Here is a 27417-nt window from a genome sequence, read left to right as displayed (position 1 = left end):
TACGGAGGAAGAAGCGGTCCATACCCATAAATTCAATCCCCAGATGTTCTGCCGTGGCAGAAGGGTGACAAAAGGAAGAAAGGAAACAAACAAAAAAAACAAAAACAAAAAAAAAACAACAAAAAACAAAACAGTGGTTTGAGAATTGAGTGTCATTGAAAACTTGTACACTGCATTAGATGTGCTACTCAAATGGTGGGGTGGAGTTATGTAAATATGAACAAAACCTGACAAGTCATGATTTAATTCCAGTATGGTACTGGACAGCACACAAAGACATTTTCAACTCTTAGACTTACTCTGTTATTATCAGTTATGCTGTATAAGCAACACTAAAATTGACCATCAAAATAAATTCAACTGAGCATTGCCAGTATACTCCAAATCATTTCAACACAATAGCATGCACATGCAAACATCACTGTGCTTGCATTTGGTCAAGACTGGCTCACAGAAGCCAAAGGTTAGGGCCCCAAAACTCTCCACCTCTCTCTATGTAGGTCTGCTAGGCATGCAGTCAGAGACGTGCACTTTTACATTCTCCACACAAAGATAAACACCTCTTGTGACGTGTTTCACTACGGCCCCTCAGCTGTCAGTACTTGGTTAAACAGCCATGCCAAATGAAGTATGTTATGAAGAAACAAACAAAAGCTACCACGGGCGACATTCCATCAAAACACACTTGAATGTCAAACTTCACGTCTTGACACGTCTACCCACAGGTGATGACAACGTCAAACCTAATGACGCTTTGAAATGTTGAATCTTAGTAACCACTCCACTGTAAACCATTGACTATGTTGAACTTTGATATCCTGTCAGTCTCACCCTGTTTGTCTGGCACTACAGCTGTCTTTATGAAGCCTGCTAAATACCGCAAGAGTCACTGGCGAGTATATCCTTTAGTGCCCGGACAGTGGCTGACTAGGATATGGGGTCTGAGAAGATTTACTCCAGTCATTGTCTATCTGGGATCCTACAGTAATGCCGGTTGAAGTGAACATGGCGGTGTTTCTTTGCATGTAGATGAGCCTGAGAGCGCCCCTGAAGAAAGATCAGTTGTGCCGTTAGAATGTTAACAACCTAACAATGTTTGACGGAGTTTAACATTACTGACCAAAGTCTCAGTGGTCATGTGAACAAAAAATGTGACCTTCAAGTCATAGACTAAGTAAACCTAACTACGGATTCAAAGCTAATTATGATATGGAAGAGATATGGCTGGCCATCGTCTTCATCTTGCTGACTTTTTTTTCTCGACTGAACAAATCGTTCTCAACTGGCATCAGCCCTCTATTTCTGTATGGTGTGGATCCGTTCTCATCTGTTACTCCAGTAGCGCTGCTTTTTCACAGCAATCTACGGTTTACACAGGGTGTTTAATGTTAGTGGTTACAAGTCTTTAAAACGCGCTACGTAAAAGGACCTAAACCACATGATGAGAGGACCAGACCACGTTAGCATTCCTTTTAAAGTAACTTTTATCTTTATGGTCTGTTTACATCTCGGAGCACTGTTCCCCCTCAAACCACATGCCTTTAACGCTACACAACTCAAATGTAGAACCTCAACCTCCCTGAAGCTACAGGTATAATAACAGTGGTCCATCCTAACGCTGAGTATTCATAATAAACTAAAATGGGTCATAAACAGAATTGCCTTGACTTGAGACTTGACTCAAGAGCCAGATTTAAATGGTGATTTGACCAAAACTTTGCCTGATGGCTATGTAAGATGTTATATTTGTGGCTCAGAGGATTGCTGTGCTCTCAGTTGGTCAGTCAGGCAGCGAGTCGGGAGACTACACACACACTACACTCAGGCACAGGCAGCTGCAGCTCATCTGGTCATTACTGCCACATCAAAGGACGTCGGCCGATAATAAGGTCTATTCAGGGTTTCGTTTTTTGTTCCTACACGCAGTGACTAGTGCTCAGAAGCATGTTCTAGCTCAATATGTTTGTAAAGCGAGGCTAGGAGTTAAGTGATGATGTTTACAGTCTGTTGAATGGGGTGGAGTGGGGGGCAGCTGGGTGACTGACAGCTTAATATTGCAACTGAATTAAAATGTTAAACAACTGACAGCTCTGAGGATTTTTCTTTTTTTGAGCTATTCTAATAGAGCACACAACACTGGTAACTGAGTCTCCAGTGTGGTGTTTTGGTCAGAGGGACCAATGAGGAATGAGGATCCAGTGTGGTGTTTTGGTCAGAGGGACCAATGAGGAATGAGGATCCAGTGTGGTGTTTTGGGCAGAGGACCAATGAGGAATGAGGATCCAGTGTGGTGTTTTGGGCAGAGGACCAATGAGGAATGAGGATCCAGTGTGGTGTTTTGGACAGAGGGACCAATGAGGAATGAGGATCCAGTGTGGTGTTTTGGACAGAGGACCAATAAGGATCCAGATCCATGAAAAGTAACAAAGAACTGACAGTCGATCAAAACACCACATGAGACTTATGCTACTATGCTAACTAAGACCTGTACGCTAGTATATATGCCACAATCATTACCTATAGATGATCACTCTTTTCCCTAACTCAATAAACACTATGTATGCACAAAACAACCAGCAAAAAATATAATGAGTCACAAGATTTCTGAAACCTCTTCCTTTGTGTTGCTTTTCCTTTTGTTAATGTTAACTGAAAACTGGGTGAGATTAGGACAATACTCCTCACATGCCACAAGCAAGTAACGTTAATGGGTAAAGAAAATCAACACACACACACACACACACACACCACTGAAAAATGTCAAATCAAAGCTACAGGATGGTATGAAACGCCTACTCTGCTCTTAAGGCTAGACTGAGAGGTGAAACGAAGCAAAAGGAAATAGCGCTGTTTGAGCATGCTACAATCCAAGCACAGGCAGCAGGTAGTGGGAAGTAAGACGTACTGTAAAAGCTGGCCATTACGTAGGTTTGGCAGCGATCACCAGTAAATTCATTTGGGCACCTGAGAGGGAAACAAAAAAGTCACAGAGAGAAAGAGAGAGAGACAGAGAGACAGATGGAGAGAGAGAGAGAGAGAGAGAGAGAGAGAGAAAGACAGAGAAAGAGAAAAAAAACAGAGGAGAGTGAGTTTTCACACTCGAAATCCCCCAAGACCCACGTGCAGCATCCCTGGTGTTGCCCCATGAAGGTGGGTGACCAGCAGTTTTGCCCTTGTTTGTTAAAATACAGGTCTCCCATTGGTTCAGAAACAAAAAACGGTCCAATCAAAGTCTTTGAAACCCATGCGCTCCCAACAGGGGTTTGGTTTCTAATCACACACTATCCCCCCTCCACACACACACACACACACACACACACACACACACGCACAGAACCATAAGTGTTAGGCATGAAACACCATGCAGTCAGTTCTGTGCCAGAATCAATTGTCTTTTCTGAAGCTGCGATTTGAGATGACAGCGCATCAGCAGATGGGGAGGAATGGAGGTTTTTTATGTCCAATTCGAATTAGTGTGTGTGTGTGTGTGTGTGTGTGTGTGTGTGCCACTCCATGCAGGGAGTTTGGAGCTCCAGGCAGGCACACACACACACACACACTCACGCACCTGTCCAAAACGAATCACTGGGACAGATGGACTGTGAACAAGTCCTTGCAATCCGGCAGGGGGGGTGGGCGTGGGTGGAGAAAGACATTGACTGGAAGGTTTTTTTTTTTTTTTTCTTGGATGAAAGCTAAGGAACAAACAAAAGGGAAAACAAAACCAAAACCAAAACCAAAAAAAAAAAAAGTTCCCCAAACAAGAAAGAAACACCAGAGATGCCGTGCGGTGGTGGGGGTTTGGGAGGCTGCGTGTTCCGCGGTGAAGGCACATACGTTTAGGGCTTATGACTCGCACCGCCACTCGGTCCTGACACCGATCCCCAGTGTAATCCCTGGGGCACCTGGGGGGAGAGGGGGGTGAGATGCACAACACACTGAACACAGGGGACAAAACACATGTACACACACACACACACACACACACACACACACACACAGATGTACACAACATGAAGGCTATAGTACACACACACACACACACATACACACACACACACACACACACACAAACAGATGTACACAACATGTAGCCTACAGTACACACGCACTCACACACAGATGTACACAACATGTAGCCTACAGTACACACACACACACACACACACACACACACACACACACACACGAGTACACACCACAACACCGGTATGCTTCGAGGGGGAACATATGTCGGAGCAGCAGGCAAACGCAGTGAAATAGAATGATAAAAAAAACAATGGTTTCACTTGTAGCACGAGTAAATGCATAAATTAAGTGTGTGTCTGTGTGTGTGTCTGTGTGTGTGTGTGTGTGTTTCACTTGTAGCACGCGTAAATGCATAAATGTTTGCATGGTACTTAAGAATGCATTATAATGCGCATGTCAACGTAAAACATTTATGACACAATGACACACTGCTCCAACATAGGTGCCTCCCTATGGTAACCTAGGAGACATACAGGAAAGAGGTGAATGTGTGGCACGCTGTGTGCGGTTATATCTAATAACTTAATGACCATGTCATATATTTAATGTGGCACGCTGGTGCGGTTATATCTAATAACTTAATGACAATGTCATATATTTAATGACTCATCAGAGAGGAGTGTTCCTCTGTACTTTCACTTTAGGAAGGGCTCGGCACTCGACAGAAAAGGGCCCCACGTGGTCGAGGCCTCATACTTAAAATGTATTACATCAAACTGGTGTACTATTCACAACATAAGCTTATCCTTCTAGCAAATTAACAGCCGCAGCAGTGGAAGCCAAATTTTAAGTGACAGCTGATCGCATTTTAATAATTGGTTTAGATTAAGCAATTAAAACAAGGCCCAATGAAGGATGACAGGACAACATTAGAAACAGAAATACACATCTGCGTCATTATATAAACACTTAGACAATACCACACATTCAGACCTCGTGAAGTGAAATGACGATCGAAAACGAAACACACACAACGATGCATGACATTTACGGACTCGAAAGGCTGGGCACCGCCAAGCATGTTGTAAGGAATGCTCTGAACCCCCGGGTTAGCTCATGCACGTCTCACGTATGTCTCGCGTATGTCTCACGTCTTCTCCTGAGCCTTTCTGTCATACTTACCAGGCGACTGCATCCCCATTGTACATTAACATCAAACTATGCAGAGACACATCCAAGTATCAAGTCAGGAAAATGGTTTATTACTGAAAGTAATGTGGACACTCCCTGGCGCTAAATGGGTGTGAATGAGCGGGTGACTGCCGTTCGGCAGTGGCATAGAATTCCCACCTCCATCTGCATCTGCATCACGATGCACAGAGGGGGTCAAAAGGCACTGCCGCGGCTAATGACAGGCTACGCTACGCCACGCCGCCCTCCAGCAGCCAGCGCCCCCACCCCTCTGTCTCTGCCGGGAAGTGTTTAAGGACATTAGATCTGAGAACGGTGGTTTTAGGTGACATTTCAGCCCCCACCCCACCCCCTCCCACACACACTCTTTTGTGTGTGTGTTTTTTTTTTCTTAATTCTTTCTGCGGATAGCCCCCTTTTTTGGTAAAGCTGGATTTAAGGGGAAGGGTCCGGGGCAGAGGGACGCCTTGTTTCGGCTTTCAGCGGACCATCTGGTGGCTGATGACAGAGCAGAGGCTGGGGCAGGGGCAGGGGCTGGGACTGGGGCAGGGGCAGGGGCTGGGGCTGGGGCAGGGGCAGGGGCTGGAGTAGGGGCTGGGGCTGGGGTAGGGGCAGGGGCTGGGGTAAACCCCCACTGAAGTGGATATTGTGGCGTGACAGCCCCGGCCCCTACTCCAGCCCCTACTCCAGCCCCTACTCCTGCCCCCGCCCCTACTCCAGCCCCGGCCTCCAACCGTCTCCACCGTTCTCCAGCTGTGTCTCTTAGGGGGCCTTAGCAGCTGGAGCCGCTTCTCTCGCTCGCCTGCCCTCTCTCCATCTCATAGAAAGAGAGAGATGGTGTGTGTGTGTGTGTGAGAGGAGGATAGTGCATGTGTGTGTGTGTGTGTGTGCGCATGTGAGTGAGTGTGTGTGAGAGAGAGAGAGAGAGAGAGAGAGAGAGAGAGAGAGAGAGAGAGAGAGAGAGGGTGATGGAGAGAGAATGCAGCAAACAGATGCTGGTTTGCTGACAAGAAAGCTTAGTAAGGCTTGAGATCAGGTACTGCCCTGATCACAGGCAAATGGGTCCGGAAGCAGGGTTCACCCAGGAGGCAGGAGGCATACTAAAGCCCCTGTGGCACGCAGCACGCCAGCCTCAGTGTCAGGCCTGTGAGATGGGCCTCTCAGCGTCGACACTGCAGCAAAACAAAAACCTTATGGACATCAAGCTCTGGACTGAGCCACAGGATTACTGATGTCTCAAGGCGTTCAGAGATGGAATAACATAATCGAATCCATCTTATATCTAATAATTAAATGTAATAAAATAAATACGGGCAATAACCATCCCGTATAAAAAGGATTCCTGAGAGGACGTAGCCACACAGTGAATCAGATGAAGTGTCCAGGAATGGCAGATAAAATAACATGTCAGTGATATGGAGGCACACACACACACGCGGGGCTTTCTTCCTCCTCCTCTATGCATATGAAATGGCGGGTGTCACACTACACCCTCCTGCACGGCGGCTCCAGAGTTCCGGTCACACTAGTGAGACCTCAGCGGTTTGGGTCCTCTGGGGACTCCAGCAAGACAGCTATTTCCGCTGGAGATACAGATATTTCTGACAATCCATTACGGGCGGGCTGGGGAGGAGGAGGAGGGAGGAGAGGGAGAGAGAGAGAGAGAGAGAGAGTGAGGGGAGAGAGAGAAAAGGGGAGAGAGAGAGAGATAGAGGAAGGGAGGGAAGGAGTTAAAGACAGATAGATAGATAGATAGATAGATAGATATTAAAAAAAGAAAGACTGTGAGAAACAGACAAAGAGAAATAGAGAGAGAGAAAGAGAGAAATAGAGAGAGAGAGAGAGAGAGAAAGAGATAGAGCCAGAATGGCAGACAGACAGGCAGCCCTCCTCCCCTCCTCCCCTCCTCCCCTCCTCCTGTCCCGTCTCCCATCTCCCATCTCCTCGTGTCCTGCGGTGCTTACCGCATGGAAACAAAAGAGATCGGAGACAGCAGCATTTTTCTGCTTAGTCACCCGAGTATTTAAGACAAAACCCAATCTCGCGGGCAGACGCTAAGAGTCCCTCTTATGTATTGGATGGCGTCGGGCCAAAGTGTATCCTTGGCAATGTCAAGCCACCGGCGTGGAAGCACATTAAAGGGGGAGCTGGGCTGAGCTGAGCTGGGCTGGGCTGAGTGGCGCAGCGAAAGCCGCCGCAGTGGATCTTTACTCCACTCTCATGTCACGCCACTGCTGCAGACGGGCTCCTACAGCGGAGACGAGCCTCCTCCCCTCCCCACACCCTGGGGCTGTCCAGAGCCATGCGGCGCTAACGGCTTTGGATGCGCTACAGGATGTCTCTGCCAGAGATGTGATATGCAAGACACATCAATAGATAATCCCCATCAAGTATGCACTGAATCTGGCCCTTTATAATTAATGACACTGTTAATTTGGTAATAATCTGGGAGGAAGGATTCTAAGCAATCATGCTTTCAAAAATTCACTAAAACTTTGTCATCTATCAAGCAATGTTTAAATATACATGATATACATGATTTTGTGAAGTGTCATGTCGAGCAACAACTCTAAACTGGGGCATTCGTCTAGTGATGGCTCAGAGCTCGGAGCTCGGAGCACAGGGCTTTAGACTCCGCAGAGGGAAATCTCTCATGAATTCTGTTCATTCTGTCTGAGGTGAGGAGGAGAGGAGAGGAGAGGGGAGGAGAGGAGAGGAGAGGGGAGGTGAGGAGAGGAGAGGAGAGGAGAGTGAAAGTGAGGAGAGGTGAGGAGAGGAGAGGTGAGGGGAGGTGAGGAGAGGGGAGGTGAGGAGAGGAGAGTGAAAGTGAGGAGAGGTGAGGAGAGGAGAGGAGATGAGAGGAGAGGAGAGGAGAGGGGAGGAGAGGAGAGGAGGAGAGGAGAGGAGAGGAGAGGGGAGGTGAGGAGAGGAGAGGAGAGGAGAGGGGAGGTGAGGAGAGGAGAGGAGAGGAGAGTGAAAGTGAGGAGAGGTGAGGAGAGGAGAGGTGAGGGGAGGTGAGGAGAGGGGAGGTGAGGAGAGGAGAGGAGAGGAGAAGAGGAGAGGAGAGGAGAGGAGAGGTTGCATTAATAATGCAAAGATGAGGGGACTTCCACCTGTTCCACTTCATCTCACCCTCCATCCCTCCATCATTCCCTTGCTCACACACACACTCCCCTTGACCCCCCCCCCCCCACACACACACACACTCCCCTTGACCCCTCCTTTTCTGCCCCCCCCCCCCCCCTACACACACACACACACTCCCCTTGACCCCCCCACACACACACACACTCCCCTTGACCCCCCCCACACACACACACACACTCCCCTTGACCCCTCCCTTTCTGCCCCCCCCCCCCCCCTACACACACACACACTCCCTTTGACCCCTCCCTTTCTGCCCCCCTTACACACACACACTCACACACACACACACACACACACACACGTCTGCCATTCCCTCGTGGGCGTTCCGAGTGCGACAGCTTAGAAACGTGGCCCCACTGCTGCGCGGCTTCCTGAGATCCTCTTTGATCTCCGCGCGGCCCGTTTGATAACGTAACGAGGAACACGTGGCTGACAAACAATCCGTGGGCACCGGACAACATCCCACTGATTTCTTTTCTCCCCCCAAAGCTGCGAGAAGGAGCCTGCGTGCCGTCTTCCCCCATAAAAGAGCCCGAGAAACAGATCTATATTTTAAAAACTCAGGGGGAACCTAATTCAGTGTAAAAAACACACACACACACACACTACTTACGGTAAGAGGCTCCAGGAGAATAGGCTTCAAAAGCACATTCATTTCAAAGAACCGTGTAATAATCCTCTGCGTATGCCCACATGAGAAGACCACACATCCTCTCTGTTTTAAGAGGGGTAGACTGCTGCCTTCCCCGCAAAAACAACAGTTCACGACCATTAACATTGATGTGTGCTCTGCAGTCTTGTGCTCATGACACTTTTTTGGCTGCCTTTCCCATGAAGAATGCAACAGCGGAGCGGAGCAGCGCCTTGCTGCGCCTCGCCTTGCTGCGCCTCGCTGCGCCTCGCTGCGATGTGTGTTAGGGGCGCATGGGAAGGGCGGCGATGCAGCCTGGTAACTGGACAGAGTGCCTACCTGCAGAGTTTCTTGGTGGTGCCCGCGGTCACCTCCAGGGTGAAGCAGTCGCCCCCGTTCACACAGTAGGCCTTCTCGCTCTCGCTGCAAGGCGTCACGTGACTCGAAGTCCGGACGGAGGGCGTGGTGCTCGTGGCAGCTGCAAGGAGGAGGAGGAGGAGGAGGAGGGAGGAGGAGGAGGAGGGAGAGAGGGAATGAGGGAGTGGAGGGAAGAGAGAAAAATGCTTAGCTTGGAGGAAAGGCAAATCACATCCGGAAACTAACACTACCGAAGCTCTTAAGGGTAAATATGCCACTGCGGTATCTTAGGTACCCATAAATCTCTAAGAAGATGTTGAAATACGGATGATTAGGTATTCTGAAATATACTGCTATTTAAAATGTAAAAGCCATTTACAATACACGTGTGGCCAAGGCAGATGAAATAACGGAACTGGATTTATCCAGTGCTACACAGTGCACATTACAGCAACACAAAACCACCCACACCAGGCATATTCATTCACTGATATCCCCAATCAATGCAGACTCTTCAGCGCGGATTATATATATATATATATATATATATATATATATATATATTTCCCGAGACAGTCATTCAGAGCCGTTGTTGAAAGGTTATATTGCCGCAAGAATGAGTACACATGGTTTTTTCCCCCCAGCCCATCATTCTAAACAAATTAGAGAATTATATTGACATGACATGACACATTTAAAAGATGGCCACCAAGTATAATGCAATTAGAGAGTTGACTGAAATGCAGAGGCAGCATCCATCACTGTCATGCAGTTTACTTTAAATTATATTGAACTTTAAAGTTTCTCAGGAAAAAAAATGCGACAGAACTAACAACAACCACAACTACAACAATAATTTGACAGAACTATAACATTTTTATGGGACATTATATTACTCTGCCAGTATTCAGAAACCCGCAATCGGCAAGAAACCTCAAAAGAAAAACCCGATGCCTTCATACAACACTAGTACATAACGCACAAAGACGTCGAAACTGGATACGCTGAATAAATCTTCCCATACCAGCAACCATCTCTCCACATGAAAGTCATGTGCAGCTCGAAGCACAAGCAGAGCTCACCTGTCTGCCGCTCACCTGTGAAGTTCCTAAACTCTGTGGATCCCTGGAACCGCATGTCCTCTGTGAGACTCCTACAACCCTACACCTGCTCAGGCTTCTCCCACACGCACGATCTGCAGCTCTAGCCTCAGGCTGCTCGGGAAGTAGTGGGGTGTCCAAAGCTAACGACGTAGTTCCAAACCCCTCTTCCGCATGTGTAGTGTGAAAGACTTATAAACATTTTAGGTAAGTATCCCTCCTCCCCTCATCAATGCCCCCCCCCCCCACACACACACACACACCACCTCCTCTCCTTACCCCCAGCCCCCCCCCCCGGCTTCTGCCTCATCGGCGCGTCACTCCTGGCATCAGCTCCAGCATCTCTTACGCATGGGAAATGCAGCTGTGCGCAAAAGCACACGTCAGAGTGACTCGGATGGCGGACAAGAGGGGGGGCAAGGGGAACGTGCTCAACCTCTCACAGGCAAACAAACGGGTCATCGAGACACCTGCCAAAGACCAGATTACAAACAGTGACAAACAAGCTAGTCGGAATGACCTGGCATGGGCGCGCACGCACGGATGCACCCCACACACACAGACACTCACTCCTCCCCAAGAGTGATAGTGATTAGGGTCAGAAAATGTAACGACACGGTGGTTAATCAATGGGAGCCCCATCCGGTGTCTGTGGGAGCGGATGGTAAAAGTGGCGGGCTTGCCATGAGCGCCCATACTGATTGCCTCATTAGCTGGAGCTATTACCTTTGTTCGAGTACCAGCAGGAAGAGAGAGTTGCTGATGCCCATAATAACCACCTCTCCACCTTCCCCAACTATCCTCAAAGAAAAACCCCTTCCTGATTTTGTTCGTTTTCAAGAGCACTCCGTTTGGAGACAGGGGTACTGATGCATCGTAAATTCTGTATGGTTGCTCTATGGACCACGTCTCTAGACAATCGAGTTTCCTCTTAGATTATTGTCGCCATGACGCAACCCGTTTCATAGGTCACAGACGCCACGTCCCTCTCCTCTCCTCTCCTCTCCTCTCCTCTCTTCTTCCTCTCCTCTCCTCTCCTCTCTTCTTCCTCAGGTAGCCGTAGCATCCCGGCCCATTACGTTTCAGACTAAATCGAATCCCAGATTTATCTCGACCGGCTATACTGTTGCTCCCAGCGGGAGCCAACACGGCTCGAATAATTGACAATGCAAAAAATTGCTTTTGTTGCCCAAATTGAATTATTTTCTGCCCCATGCTCCCATTAGAGTAGAAGCATAAAAGATCACGAGTTAGCCTACACTATCAGTCCATGTCCCAGAGTTAGCCTATGCTATCAGACCGAGGCCCATATCCTATGTCTGCGCATACACGACAGGCACCTCGTGGCTCAGTCTGCTGGGATGGATGTATCTATACATGAAGGGCGAAGTGGAAGTGTGAAATGAGGAGCGCTTCAAATCATACATTCAGTAAACGTGACCTCAACACGCCGAGTTGCTTAGCTTGATTAGAGTACACATTTGACAAATGTATAGCTGTACAAAGATGACTGAATAGTAATAATAATAATAATAATAATAATAATAATTTATTTTATTTGTAATGCACTCTTCTTTCAAAAGAATCAAAAGAATAGTGTCATCTACTGACGCAAATATTTGCTTTTTGACATGCTGCTCCAGCTCTGCAGAGCCCCAATGTCAGAGTTGTGTCCCAGGGAGACAGTAATGTCCCTCAAGGTGAGACAGCGCACGCTATGCTAATGCTATGCTAATGCTATGCTAAGCGCAGGCTATGCTAATCACGCATCCCATCTACAACAGTGACGACTGCAGACGCGGTCAGATGACAAACGCTCAGGAAGTCACTGCGAGACGGTGTGTTAGACACTGCTGGAGAGAGACACTGGAGTCTCATTTCCCCACAGTTAACCTTTCAGCTTTTACTTAAGACCTTCCAAATGTCATCCCTGTGGTCGAAGCAAAGTCGATCTGCAGAGCAAAAACCACTAATTGAATCTGTCATCACCAGACATGCCTGAGAAAATAAACACACACACACACACACACACACACACACACACACACACACACACACACACACACACACACACACACACACACACACACACATGTACACACTCAAATGGTTCCACCCAAATGGGATGCATGTGGAGGTGACACAGGCTTCAAGGTGACATGGATACACTTTAATCTTCAAGGTGACATGGATACACTTTAATCTGAAGTAAAGGAGCGGTGGAATGGTAAAACTCCTTCACACAGTCTGAGGCGCACGAGGGCCTGCGGTTGGGGTCGGTGCTATCTTTGGGGCAGCAGTGGCGTTTTGGGTTTCAATGCAGCAGAGCCGCGCTGAGCTGAGCTGAGCTGAGCTGGACACACCCCCCCCCCCCCCCCTCCCCCTTTTCCAAATGCTGGCCGATGGAAGCCTGCGCCTGTATCGATTGCCTTCCATTTACATCTTTTTTCTGTTCTGCTGGTGGAGAGAAACCCAAGACCCCTGGGTTGCGGAGGAGACACTGCATGATGGTGCAGAGCCAGCAGTCTCGTCCTCGCCCCCCCCCCCTCCACCCTCCTCCACCCCCCCCACCCCCCCCCCCCCCCCCCCCCCCTGTTGCTGCTGCTGCGCGCAGGTATCTGCTGCTCCAGCACTTTGGCTGCGGCTGCCTTCCTGCCTGCCTGCCCACCCGCCTGGCGGCCCGGGCCACTCCCCATCCCAGTCAAGGGCATGCCGTGATGCAGTGCGCCAGGGCGTCCCAGAATGCACTGAGCCGGAGCAGGAGAGAAAGAATCCATCAGAGCACTACCGGGTCAGAGGTCAGGGCTGAGCAAGAATGGCCTATATTTACAGATCTCTACCTTGAAGAGAAGATGAAAGAACAAAGAATCCTATATACTCTGATACATAATAGAGTTCATGACCCTGTTATTCAAAGGACAAGGAGACATCAAAGAGAGAGTATCTAAAGCGAGTAATTACAGAGCGACGTATAGTGAGTAAATATTTGCATGAATACTGGGTAAAGGTATTTACGAACAGATACAACTATTAATAATGATCTACAAGACAAGCAGGGCACTGTTCCACGGTCATGGTCATAAAGGAGGTTTAGAGGTTTGGAGAAAACCTGCGCAAGGAAAATATGAGTTCATTTCGGCCATTACTGTGTAGGTGTAAATCAATACGTTATTTGTTCCCTCACTTCCATGGCTTTTGCTCTCATATTGATCAAGTCATCCCGGTTTTGCAGGGTTGTTATGGAGATAGTATCCTCATACTGCTTGGACAAACTAAAATGGATGATGCAAGACACTGCAGTCAAGTATAAATTTGTGGGCATCGACTTAAAAAAAAGCTGCGAGACGCTTTGGCATGTAAAAGTCCACTCTGGTGGGAACCTTTAATTAAAGCAAGCTAAGAGTGCTGACATACTAGCAATTACTGCAATGCAGACAGAATAAGGAGCAGAAAGATTAATCAGGGCCTCAAGCAAATCTCTGATATTTCAATAAACCAGTGCTTCCTTTCCATTCAAGCTCCATTCAGACCACTGGTGTTGATAAACGCTGTACGCACCCAAAACTGAGGATGTCAGGATAGCATTAGCTAAATGTACCAGAAAAACCCTTGACAACTGAGGACATGCGTGTCACACGCAAGGAAAAGTGGCAGCCTAACACTTGATGACACAATTATGACTTGGCAGTCAACATGATCTTTCATGAGCATTTTACCTATCACCATATTCATCAATTTCTCTTCTTTTATTGGCCTTTTGTTGGACCGGTTGTAATTCTTTGAGAATGATCAAGACGTACAATAAACGACAATAAACTATTTGACTTTGACTTTGACTTGACGTGAAGAAATCCAGTAAAAAAAAAAAAAGAAAAAAAAAGAAGAAAGACCCGTCCGTTTCCCACAATTTGTTTTGTCACATTTGGAAAGCATCAACATAAACGCTTTCAATCCCTCCTCAATGATTTCCCTCAAAGTGTAGCACAAACCTCAGTTCAACAACCGCGTCTCAGACGAAGTCAAGATACAGAGTATGGTATGTGACGTTTTTACAAGGACCAGCACCTCAAGACTGAGCCCGGTCCAACATAGCATCAGGCTTGGCCAGCAGAGGAACATGTTGTCTCCAGTTCTGCCGCCCCAATCTGTTTTTGTCGACTGGGTGTAACAAGTCTTTTCTCTTGGCGCGCCTCGTTTGCCAGAAGAGATGTTTCGGCGTCTTGTGTGTGTGTGTGTGTGTGTGTGTGTGTGTGTGTGTGTGTGTGTGTGTGTGTGTGTGTGTGTGTCGAATGATTAATCTCAACGCAGCCTCATGCCAGTGGCTGCGGGGGAAAGCAGAGCCTGCCTCTGCTGTTTCTCAGCGTTTGCATCGTGTTGATATATCGCAGCGCGCAAGTCAAAAACAAATTTGACGAAAACGTCAAGGAGACAAGGTTTTCATGTGTGTGAAAGTGTGAAATCTTCCAGCTCTGATCATGAGGTTGATGATCTGTGAGCTGCTTTCAAAAACCCTGTTTTTTGGGCACTCTTACTCGCAGAACTACTTTGCATATAAGCACCTCTGCCAAACTGGTCTGTCAGAAGGACCCTTTTAGCACTCAGATGAACTGGCTTAGATGAAGAGATAAGGTAATGACCACACTGCTTGAGGGGAAAAGGGGCTTCCTCCAAATTAGAACAGCCCTCCTCTTAGGCCAGGGTTCCTTGAGGCTTCTTCCTCCATTCGGGGGAAAATTGTCCTTAAGAATGTTGTTTAAATTGTCCTTAAGTATGTTGTTTAATACGGCCTGCATGGCAACACAGCCTATGGCAGCAGTCACTTTGAATCCCACTGATGGTACAGTCACGGGGAACCGTGCTGGGGCTGCATCTCAGAGTCACTCAAAAATACACAATTTTAAAGTTCATTTGCAAAGATTTTTTTTTTTCTCTATTCCCATTGCTATTGGGACTGTGAGAAAGAAAGGCAACAGCATGTTTTCCCAATAAAAGCTCACAGCCCCGCCTGTTTGATACTTTCTGAAAAATGATCAACATCCACTTAAAGTGTTTGGCACTGTCAGTGAAACCAGATGCATTATTTGACATGTAGAACCTTGGGAACGCAACACAAAGATGCCTTTTAAACCTCACAACATCTGATACAAAGAAGATGTGCATAGCCTGAGCAAGTAATCCCCATGAAAGATACTTTGCTCTGGCCAATTAAAACATCTGACAACGAAAAATGAGCTTTCATGGATGCTTTATCTTCTCAAGCTATAAGCTGTTGTATTTGCAGCATGATATCAACAAGGCGAAATGCATCCGGCATTCACAGCACATTAAAACCTACAACTGGTATGGATAATCACCCATTACATGCTAATTAGCAAAGATCAAGAGGGCCAGAGGTATTACGGTAGTCTACACCCTGACAGAAGGACACAGGTATCAGAGGTCACCATCATCAGGAAGACCATCTGTGTGAATCAGGAGGGACACACACCATCCACTAATTGCTCTCATGTCGCTGCTGGTTTGGGAGAGCCCAAGGCCCGTTTGGGTAACCATGGCTTCCATGAAAACATGACAGCTGGGCTGAGCCAATTGATTTTGTCTTCCAGCACCTGAGAGCATAAGCCGTGTCCATAGAGAATACCTTCAAAGGGATACTGAATATTTCAATGTTGACGGGTAGATTCAAATACACACATATGCTGTTTGTTTATTACAAACTCTTTAAAATAACCGCTTTTTAATAAGCCTTACCATTAAAACGGAACAGCACATTTCAATACCGACACGAAGATCCAAATACATACACATGTGGTGTACTGAACAAAAAAAAACGCTGAATATCTTTTTCTATGTTGAAGATTTACATGGCTAATGGGAATAACCCCTCCATAGCTTGCTCTTGATCCCCTGTGCCACAACAGGGGAAAAAACTGATAATATGACTCACAGTCTACACCAGCAAAACACACAAACTCACAAACAAACACACAAACAAATAAATAAATAAATAAATAAATAAATAAACTCCAGGTTCTTCCTGTTTATCAGCCCCTCAGCACGGAAGCGCTGGTTGGGGGAGAGGGAGACGGATGCCGTGGCAACGGTGCGGCCCTGAGAGCGAAGCGCAGGCCTCCAGGGCGGCACTCTCTCTCCCCCATCTGCCTGGTCATTAGAGACGAGGAAGCGCCTGATTGCCCTCTTAATTCTACCTCCAGGCCCATCCTACCGGTTCCCGTGAAAACATATGGAGACCCCGTTCTCGACTTGACAAATCTGACCATGGCAGCAACGATAACACAAGACAAGTAGCCAGAGCCCAGGGAAAGGTGACGGGGAGGGCAGAGTGGGCTGATCCAGGGGGATAGGACTTCGTCTCAGTCAGTGTGGTTTGGGCCCTCACCCTTTTATACAGTAGTTACCAGGAAAAAAAAAGTCTGCTCTCTTCTCTGTTTACTCTCTGATGTCTGTGTAGTAGATTTCAATAAGACACCTCAGCAATAAGCTACCGTACATGTACTCTCTGTTTTACTGACCCTTTTTTTTCTGTTGAGTCATTCTCTGTCTACATTTACTTAGCGGAGTCAATGGGAGTCAATGGGAGTCAATGGGAGTCCATACGGTGGAGACACGTGCAGAGGTATTAAAAGCAGTGTAGAGTAAAAGCACTGGGCTGGTGCCAAACTCTAGAACAAACTCCGCATCCCCGCCGCCTTGGGGCAAACACTACAGTAATTACAGCCGGGGGTAAATTAGAAAGTGGTGAGGCAGTTGGTATTTTGTCATACACAACAGTTGTAAAAATGAGAAATGCTTTGATGATACATCTATGATAATTACAATCAGGGGGAGCCAGGAGGCCGGCATCTGAGGTGTATTGATTCTCCTTAAAAGTATCCTTTGTCACGGACTAAAGGAGCAGGCTGCTTTGCCTCTGGCATAAATCAAAAAGGTGCCTCCGGTGCAACACCACACTTTCCTGGCCGTTAGAGATGATAATCCACACTATCGTGGCTCGACCGTGTCCCCGGAGCAAAGAGAAACCCCTCAAGTAGCTACTGTTACGATGCCTTCTGCCAAGTTACCTCCATAATCCCTTTTGCGTTTTAAAATGCAGGCTACGGTGCTCAGGCTTTGGGTAAACCCAGCGTTGGTGCTAAGCTGGATTCTTTCATGGTCTGAGGTGCCATGGCAGGCTGGAGCTTCTATGTGGGCCGCACTCACAGGCTGGAGCCTCAATGTGGGCCGCACTCACAGGCTGGAGCCTCAATGTGGGCCGCACTCACAGGCTGGAGCCTCAATGTGGGCCGCACTCACAGGGAACAGGGAGCCCGGCTGGCCTGGTGGTTCCCGTAGCAGACACTGAGCAGCTCAAGCTTCCATACAGTGTTTCGCATTGGGGTGGGGGGGGGGGGTGGTTGGTGGTGCAGGGACCTTTTCCAGATATTTTTTCCCGTTTGTTGTCCACATTGGAATCTTTTGAAGCCAGGAGCTCATGTGGCCTTCCCGTCGCTCCTCACCAAGCCTGGGATTAGAATTAAATCCTTTAGGGATCTACGAGATTTAGGAAAATCGGTCCTTTCCTGTTTTCTCACCCCTCAGAGCTCCATCTAACACCTCCCCGATTGTTTAGGCTCTAAAGACGCGTTGAGAGGATTTGCTTGAAATCACTGTCGTCACTCAATAGTTTATTATTTTTCAGATTTCGAGGTATTTATTTCACTTCGTCGTAGCCGTGTCATTACTCAGCCTTCAACTATTCTGCCGTAACAAATTCCTCGTGTGTGTAAAACTTCATCATTTCAAGTCTACATGAAACTAATAACCTGTTATCATTATGCCTATATGCACCTTTGAAGATAGAGCAATCATATGATTGTTTTTTAAGACTGATCGGTTCAGTGAAGGTAGGCCTACAACACACAAGCAATGTGAAGGCTTATTGTAGTTAACAGCCACTTAACATTAAAGTCTTCTCTGTAAGGAAACTGTGTGAGGTCACTGCACTGCATCGCATTTTTTTTCACAGCAGAGATTTTCCAATTAGATTACTGATTATGCCTCTCCAGCAGACATCAATAACATTAATCACAGAGGACCCTTCTCTGTATGCAGAGCAGTGCGAACCTGTACAAACACTGCATGTTTGACAGCCATACATGATGAGGGATAGTGTACACAGAGCAGAAGGAATCAGACGAGGTCCTCGGGGATAGGAAGTTGGGGACAGAATAAAAAAAAAGAAAGAAAAATAATCATGAATCATGGCTGTACTTCTCTAACTGCAGCTGATCTGATATGGCCTCTCAACCCTAACATATAGTTTGCTTACAAGTCATCCAAATGAATTTCCCTCTAATGATATTGCTGAACGGCATGATTCATCTTTTGTCTTGGTCTTACTGAATCATCTTTGTTATATATCAAACGCTAGGACCCTTTAAACGCTGTCCAGTGCTGTCACTTCTGTCTGCAATAGAGACATGAAAAAGCAAACTGCACTCATGAGCCTAAATATTGTCAAAGCTGCGCTCCCTGTCTGGCTAGACAGAAACAGAGAAACGCACTGCCAGGGAAACGAATATTATTTCTGTCATTTGCAGAGAGGAAAGAATGGAGAGGCTTAACTGCAGAGCAAAAATCATTCCATTATCAAATCACAGATTGAAGGTTTAAAAATATTTCAGGGTTTCAGTGCATATCTGGATATGTGCACTCAACCAACTCATTAAAATGTTTCTGAATTTGAAGCAGATGTCTGTTGTCAAGGTGAGGAGGGGAAAAAAAAAAAAACCCCAACAAAACACAGTCGTGAACAAACACATCAATAACGACGACGTCTCCGAACAATGGGGAGGCAACGGCAGCAGGGCTGGAAAGGTGTCTGTGAGATTTCCACATTTGCATCGCAGGTGTCAGGAAACGCAACACGCAACACACAACAAAAGACAAATCCCCACAGAGCGCAGACGGGGCGGAGGAAGAGGAAGGCGGAGGGAGGAAGAGGGAGGCGTTGTGTGGGCCGCCGCCACCGAATCAACCTTGACTTCATGTGCCTCTCAGTATCAATGGCAAACCTGCTATGCAGAACAGACTCCATGCCAGCAGGCATCCTGAGTCGGAGGGAATTGGTATGAAAGTTGCTCGTAAAAGAGAGAAAAATATGACTTTCATGTACTAACCTCTGCGAAACGGCTTTAGATCAGTTGATTAGGGCACGGCTGTGTATCTTTGTGATACAAAAAGTTTTGGCGAATTCAATGTATTATCGCCTATTGTTCTTTACGACCAACAGTGCCCTCCACCACATTACAAGCTGTGAGGAATTTGACGGAAAAAAGGGTTATATAAATAAAATCAATTATTCTCACGGCAGAATGGGCTTCTGGAAATGGACTGAGGTGGAGATGGACTGCGCCACCCAAGGGAGCCACTTAGCGCTAGCGATATAGGTGTGGTGGACAGGGCTGGCGTGAGAGAGCCTCTTCAGCGGCGGAGTTTCCGTAATTGACTCTCTCGGTGGTTTCGCTACGGCACTGTAATTAGTGCTAATGCTACTCGTCGTGTCAAGAGTTAGCCCGACACTCATGCAGTATTAGCGTTTGAGTACCCTCAATTTCTGGCAGGTTCCACGCCAACAGCAGATGCATGCAGAATCACATTCAAACTTTTTTTAGCCCAGGCTTTTTATGACCTGGGGTGAGATTTTGAGCACAGAGTGGTTTGTTTCCTTTGTTTAAGACGTGGCAACACAAGAGCAAAGAGAGAGCGGTCTGACAGCGGTGGAAAAGCGTACGGGCTCGTCTGACTCCTTCTCCGTGTCGACTGGGCTCAGTCGAAAAGCAAAGCAAATAAAAATGGAGTGCACGGTTGGATGGAACTGACATGCTGGCCTGGTGCTGCTGCTGGCGCGCGTCCAGAAGAATGGATGCCTGCAGAACAAAGCTGGAGAGAGAGAGAGAGAGAGAGAGAGAGAGAGAGAGAGAGAGAGAGAGAGAGGGAGAGGGAGAGAGAGAGAGAGAGAGAGAAGGAGAGAGAGAGAGAGAGGGAGAGGGAGAGGGAGAGAGGGAGAGGGAGAGAGAGAGAGAGAGAGAGAGAGAGAGAGAGGGAGAGAGAGAGAGAGAGAGAGAGAGAGAGAGAGAGAGAGAGGGGGAGAGAGAGAGGGAGAGAGAGAGAGAGAGAGAGAGAGAGGGAGAGAGAGAGAGGGAGAGAGAGAGGGAGAGGGAGAGGGAGGGAGAGAGAGAACACATGTGCAATGCTGCCTCCGTGACAGGACCGCACTAAGCAGAGGCACAGTGGGACAGTTCCCAAAAGACGTTTCAACCGAAGGCCTCCCAACTTGTGCTCACTACAGCGTTTTCAAATTCTGCCCATTCGTCATCCGCACAAAAGACCCACCAGAGGCAAGACAACACACTGGCCCGTGAAAGAGAGGCATGTTGGTGTCAGCCTTTTCGATACCCTTTAGGTGACAAGCCACAATATGTTACTAAATCCACAAAGGTCACAGTTCTGGGAGATCGGGCTTACGTGAGGATATTAGCTTACATTGCCTTGGTAGCAGTATTAGCACCGCTGCAGCAAAGGAGCAATGCTTGGACACCAGATGTGTCGCAGCTGGCCAGCTGCATCAGAGCTAAACTGAACACGCAAGAAAATATGATTTTGAACAAACTTCCCCTTTCGAGCAGCCTGAAACTAGCAAGTTGCCCCTCTGCATGACTTTAAATAGGGCCCAATTACACAGAGATATGACTTCTCCAACGTTGAGATATGGCACTCAACACAGACATTCATAATGTACAAACAGTATCAACATTGCCATTTTAAACTTCCATCTATGTAAACGATAGTACAACAAGTTATTTATAGTTACTTAATGAAATGGCAAGGCAAATGATAAATCCGCACCTTGGATCGTTTCCCAATGTCTGATTCTCTGTGTGGTTTAATATATATATATGACCAGATCCTGCCACTCAAGGCACGGCTGTGGGGCTTCAAGACTGTCTGCATAATTCATCCCTCATTACTCATCCTGACAACTCTGGCAAAACCTCCGGCGTGACAGAAAAGAGTTAAACCTCTGGTCTTAAGAGGTTTCCTGAACCTTGGGCTCAATGGGACATAGATGATATGTGGCATATCATTAAGAAATGGACCTTGAATGGGAACAGAACAAATCTAATGAGACCTTTTTTTTTTTTTTTTGCACAATGAAGACACAGGCATGGCTTTCCAACTGTTTTTCTTCCACATATGGTTTCCCGAAAGAGGGGGAGAGAGCTGGGCACGATACAAATCCTCGTAAATGGTCACCGCAAAACCTGGAGTCTGAAATGCAACTGTATAACCATGAACACCAGCATCGGTAAAAATGGGAACATCAGCACAGATGAATGCCAGTATGCAAGGAAAGGTTAAGCATATATTATGGGAAGGACTTGGAGGCCAGACAGATCCCAATTTGCTGAGTCACTAAAACAAGGACAAAAGGATCGAACACTGGGAGCCATTAAAGTAATCCATTTTGAATGGCAAGGATGCAACACTATGGATACCGTTGCCCATCGTATAAATGCTGGGTGTCACTTCGCTGTAGTCAATTAAATTAGAGACTGTTGCCTCAGCTGGACTTGGCCAATAATGCTAATGAATTCATTAACCCCGTGCCCCCATCTTAGGACCCTCCTTCTCCCTCCATGTCCAAGTGTTGACAGTGTCGTCCTCCCCCCCACACACTACAAAGAGCATCGACACTGAATCCATTAAGAACAGCACCGCAGGACAGAGTCCAGTACGGCCCTCAAGCAGGACCAAGCAGTCCAAATCAACAGATTCATTATGTTCATTATGTATGAATCTGAAAGCACAAGTGACTACCAGACAAAAAGGAAATCAAACAGACATTTTAATGAGAACATTGACTGCTATCTCATAGCAGCAGGGATGACGTTACCTTTTAGCTCGGCCATTTGCATAGTCATGAGACATTCATGGAAACGGAAAAACACTCGCCGTTGTGACAGGAGAATTTATCTCCACTTAGGATGTTCACCATGACACTCCTCTGCCTGTGCGTCATCATGAAGGTGCCTTCGGGGGCGGGGGGGGCACGGACATTTACTGATATGAAGTGATAACGAATTCTGCATTTACTGAACCGTTTTTAGAAGAAATTGGACAGAATTTTCTCAGAATTTCTCATTGTGGGAGTCAAGAGTAAGCACAAAGCAATGCTGATATCTCCACAAGCAGTGAAGGACCACAGCGCTGCATGGCAAACGCCACTGTAGTAACCAGTCCCTCCTGCTGCATGGCAAACGCCACTGTAGTAACCAGTCCCTCCTGCTGCATGGCAAACGCCACTGTAGTAACCAGTCCCTCCTGCTGCATGGCAAACGCCACTGTAGTAACCAGTCCCTCCTGCTGCATGGCAAACGCCACTGTAGTAACCAGTCCCTCCTGCTGCACGGCAAACGCCACTGTAGTAACCCGTCCCTTCTGCTGCATGGCAAACGCCACTGTAGTAACCCGTCCCTTCTGCTGCATAGCTGCCGGCTTGGACTCACCCCTTAGTCAGGGGTCACTGGTATGCTTTTAGCAGCACATCTGTTTTTTCATCCTGAGGCATTCGCAGTAGCCCTCCACCCCCCATCCTTTGGCCCCTGCACCCGGGGAGGATTTTCACGGTGCTCTAAATGACAATTTCAACTTTGTTGGGTGGGCTGTAACCCCTCCACAGAAACACACACACACACACACACACACACTACCGCCAACACCACCAACTGTGGTCATCTTTTTAGTTACCTCCGTGAACCAACAATGACCTTTGTTTTCCAAGTCTAACAGGTGGACACATACAGACATGCCAGCACATGGCACTCGTGGCACCGACTTACTCATACCAACGCTAAGCGCTACGTGCTAGTCTGCATGTGCTTATTGGTGATGAGGGACCTCAAGTCACCCACACTGCAATTTGTACAATAGGTTTACATGTGCGATTTAGATAACGCAACATGTGCTAAAACTAAACAGCTTAATGTAACGAGCGTTTGACACAGGGTGGCACACGAGCAGGAGTGGTGCATTGCTAATGCATTTCCATGGCATCCCACTGTAGACGACGTATATCTGTCCCCGACTTTGACATCTAATTAGCACTGCAGATGGGCGCGTGGAGGAGAGAGGGAGGGAGGGAGCCCCTGCCAGACATACTGATGAGAATGACTGTTGCAGGACCACACACACAGACACACACACACACACACACACACACACACACACACACACACACACACATCGTGAAGCCCAGCCTTTATGGGCCGTAAAAGAGCCAACAGAAGCATGGACGTCTCAAACGGGGGGAACGAGCCCTCAGTGCACCGCCGGGGCGGCTCGTAAACAGACGATCTGAGGCGAGCGGCGAGTCATCCCGAAAGATTGGGCCGCCCTTCTGCAGTGAATACCTGTTGGTGGGGGTGGGTGGGGGGTGGGGTCAGAAGAATGTGGAAAAAGGGTTTCTGAGAACAGCAATGTGTGTGTGTGTGTGTGTGTGTCAGACGAACTGCAGATTTGAGAGGATACGTAAGGCATGGTCACTGTTAGAGCAATCAAGATGGAGCAGAGGATGGAGCAGTACAGCAGTACAGTGGTTAAGAAAGAGCTCTAGATGTATTAGGCAGCACAGTGGTTAAGAAAGAGCTCTAGATGTATTAAGCAGTACAGTGGTTAAGGAAGAGCTCTAGATGTATTAAGCAGCGCAGTGGTTAAGGAAGAGCTCTAGATGTATTAAGCAGCCCAGTGGTTAAGGAAGAGCTCTAGATGTATTAAGCAGCACAGTGGTTAAGAAAGAGCTCTAGATTGTGACTGAAAAGCTCAATGCCTTCCTTCACTCTACCCTCTGAAAATATTTTTAATCAGAAAATCCTGCGTTCGATTAAAACAAATGAATGGCTTTCTTTTTCAGCATTATACCCTGATCTCTCTGGAACCTGCTCATTTGTACATGTGAGACTTAAATGCTGCGCTGATCTCAACTCCGTGTATGTCACTGTGTCTGCCATTTGAGGTACTCCCATTAATGTAAATTTGCCACAGTGGATTAGAGATGCCATGCCTGAGGAGATGTCGATAAGGGAGAGATCAAATGCTTATTTATTTAAATTATTTGTATTTTTTTTAAACAACAACTATGGAAATCACTCTAAATACAGGATTCTTTAAATAAAGACATTTCCATTGGGGGAAAAAATGCTTTTCTTAGTTGGAAAAAACAAATAACCCTAAACCACAAGTGAAGGAAGGACGACTACATTTACCTAATAAATATAGCAGCAAATGCAAATCTATAGGCGTAGGCGTTACCATGGTAATGCATCCCAGAATAATCCTCATTTGTTTGGCAAAACCTTTACATGGCCATAACTACATGACAGAACAAAATGGCCCCTCAAAAAGAGCATAAAGGGGCTAAATGAAAGGGAATGAATGAATCAGGGATTGAAGGGAACAAGAGGTCAAAGGTCAAATAACGACCATAAACAAACCAAGACAAAGACCGCGCGAACAGCAACACAACAAGCACGAGGATGGCCTACATGAACCCTGCTCGCTGCAACAGCGATGACTGCATGTTCATGACTGCATGTTCAAGTTGCCACATCCTTAAACAGGATGGGCGTGTAAATTACACATTTGACTGTCATATGATGACATATAATGAAGTACTCTGTTAGCATTTCTCTGTCATGGATAGTCATTATTTAAAATAACTACCTTGGATGAGCTGCAGTAAATAGCAGCTGTAGCTGTGACTCTATACAGTGTGGGCTGGAGTGGGCCCTGAATCCTACTACTTGGTTTTGCTCCTCACTGCTTTTGGGCACTGAAGAAGATACTCCAAATGACCTATGCTGTTACACTATGGTAGTTAAAAGAAGCAACATCTGTTGACCAGTTCATTGAAAAAGCCAAGAAGTCCAAGAAAGGATTTAATTATGTCGGCTTAGCCAGGGAGGCGGTTGCAATCAATAGAATCGCCAGGGTAGAGATGCATGCGAAGCACCATAATGCATTATTAACAAAGGTTTCGCTGACTTAAGAGTTGTACCATGATAGAGACCTATAGTTGACCTTAATGACTTCAATGCACAGGCTTTCAGTAAATGTTACTGCAGACCTAACTCTGCAGAATAACCTTCCAGACAGAAATATACAAAGTAGAGCTTTCTGTGGTTATTTTAATGGAATAGAAATGAGCATATCCCAAGATACAGCTTAATATCATTTCAGGTTTCAGGAATAACCCAAGGAATCATTACTATTGCTCCAATGGCATTAAGTCTGGGGGTATTTCATCTCCAAAAGCTGCTCTGAATTTGCAGTTAAAAGCCCGGGCAGCCAAACCAATTATAGTCTGCTTAGACAGCACCTTTACAAGAACACAACATCTTAGAAACACTTCAGTAACCACCGTCTGGAGTTACTAATGCCTCCATGGATATCTTTCCTACACGGAAACCGGTTAAGCGTGGCCTTTGCTGTATAGAGAACTCTCCCAATTGACAGAATTGATTAGAACTTTGACCTTTTGATTGAACTTTGACCTGGATGTATACTAAATGAATACATGGCACACATATTTTGACTGGATGTTAACATATAAAACAATGCGACACAAATCTTGACATTGAACAAACCTATCATTCAAATGAAATGGGAGATTTACCAATTTCTGTCCAAGTTATTACAGTTAACCCCCCCCCCCCCTCTTTGGCACCTGAATGACCACAGTAGATTCTGCCACCACACCTGACTCTATGGATAAGGAAGGAGGCCTAGAGATCTGCAATACAGGGCACTCGGAGCGAGAGCTCTCAGGAGCCCTGGATCATAGCGTCAGCCTCTGGAAGCCCCAGCAGCTGTGGATAACAGCAATCAACCATTCATTACATTACAGCGGTGACTAATCCAGGCAGCGTGACGAAACTCAGCCTTCCAACGGCATGGCGGCGAAGATGAGCAATGCTGGGTCATCCCACTGGGAGACTGAAGAAGATGTTACATCATCACTGCTCTTCTGTGAAAAAAAAAAAAAAAAACAAACAAACAAGAAAAAAAAAAACAAACAAGGATGCCCATGGGTTCTGTGTACTAATGCTCACAAAATGCGGGCTGAATGTTCTCTGGAAATGGCTAATTTTAGCTGTCAATCAAATCAGTGTGGTTGGGACTCCCACGGGTAAATGGAGTGCAAGTCATGATGGCGGTTGTGTGTTCGGGGGTGGGGGGTGTAGTCAATGAGACTCATTTTCGCTCTTTGTTGGAGAAAATGTTTCGTAATCAGGGTGTTGACAGCTAAACTACAGGGGGTTCTTCACACCTAAGGAGAAGTCACAGCGAGAGTCCAACACAGCGCTAACTTTTAAAAAAAAGTTATACACAGTGTACTTTTTATAATTTTATTTCTGAGAGGAGCCATGGAGAGGTTAAGAAGGAAAGGCTCATTAACAAAATTAGCAGAAGGAAATTAACTTTACAGATAAAAGGCGAGACTAACCAGAAGGCGATAGCACAACACAAGAAGAAGTCACGCTGACATTCACTGCAGGCAATCCAAAAGAGACAGACAGACAGCCAGCCATAGCTAGAGGCCTGAGCTGGTTTATGGGCTCCATAGCAAGGCTCTTAAGGCACTGAAACCAGGTAACTTAGTTACTTACATTTACATTTACATTTAGTCATTTAGCAGACACTTTTATCCAAAGCGACTTACATACGTGCGACTTACAATGTATACACATTTTACATTTACACTGATGGCACACTGCACATCAGGAGCAATTAGGGGTTCAGTGTCTTGCTCAAGGACGCTTCGACAGGGAATCGAACTAGCAACCTTCTGATTACTAACCGACTTCTCTACCTCCTGTACCACTGTCATCCCCCATACTGTTGTGCCCCTGATGCCCATGGATGACAGCAAGAGCCTCCATATTGGCACACTGGCCTTTGCAC

At 46.8% G+C, this 27417-nt stretch overlaps 1 protein-coding gene across 8 annotated transcripts in view; it reads right to left on the bottom strand.

Moving 5' to 3' along the window:
* The window catches only part of nrg1 (neuregulin 1), a 105250-nt gene that overhangs the window by 9864 nt on the left and 67969 nt on the right, over positions 1-27417 (bottom strand). For 4 of the 8 annotated variants that reach the window (XM_031578152.2, XM_031578145.2, XM_031578151.2 and 1 more), the window contains 3 exons: positions 9278-9416; positions 2906-2964; positions 25-48 (listed from right to left, as the gene is read on the bottom strand). In XM_031578152.2, the coding sequence (XP_031434012.1) occupies positions 25-48; positions 2906-2964; positions 9278-9416 (222 nt within the window). Of the gene's footprint in view, positions 1-24; positions 49-2905; positions 2965-3837; positions 3906-9277; positions 9417-27417 lie in introns of all 8 variants that reach the window. The other 4 variants (XM_031578153.2, XM_031578149.2, XM_031578154.2 and 1 more) reach the window with 2 other exon arrangements.

Source organism: Clupea harengus, chromosome 12 (assembly GCF_900700415.2).
Source record: "Clupea harengus chromosome 12, Ch_v2.0.2, whole genome shotgun sequence".
NCBI classification, from domain to species: domain Eukaryota; kingdom Metazoa; phylum Chordata; class Actinopteri; order Clupeiformes; family Clupeidae; genus Clupea; species Clupea harengus.
Note: the sequence above shows the minus strand (reverse complement) of the source record. Positions and strands in the feature narration are given on the sequence as shown.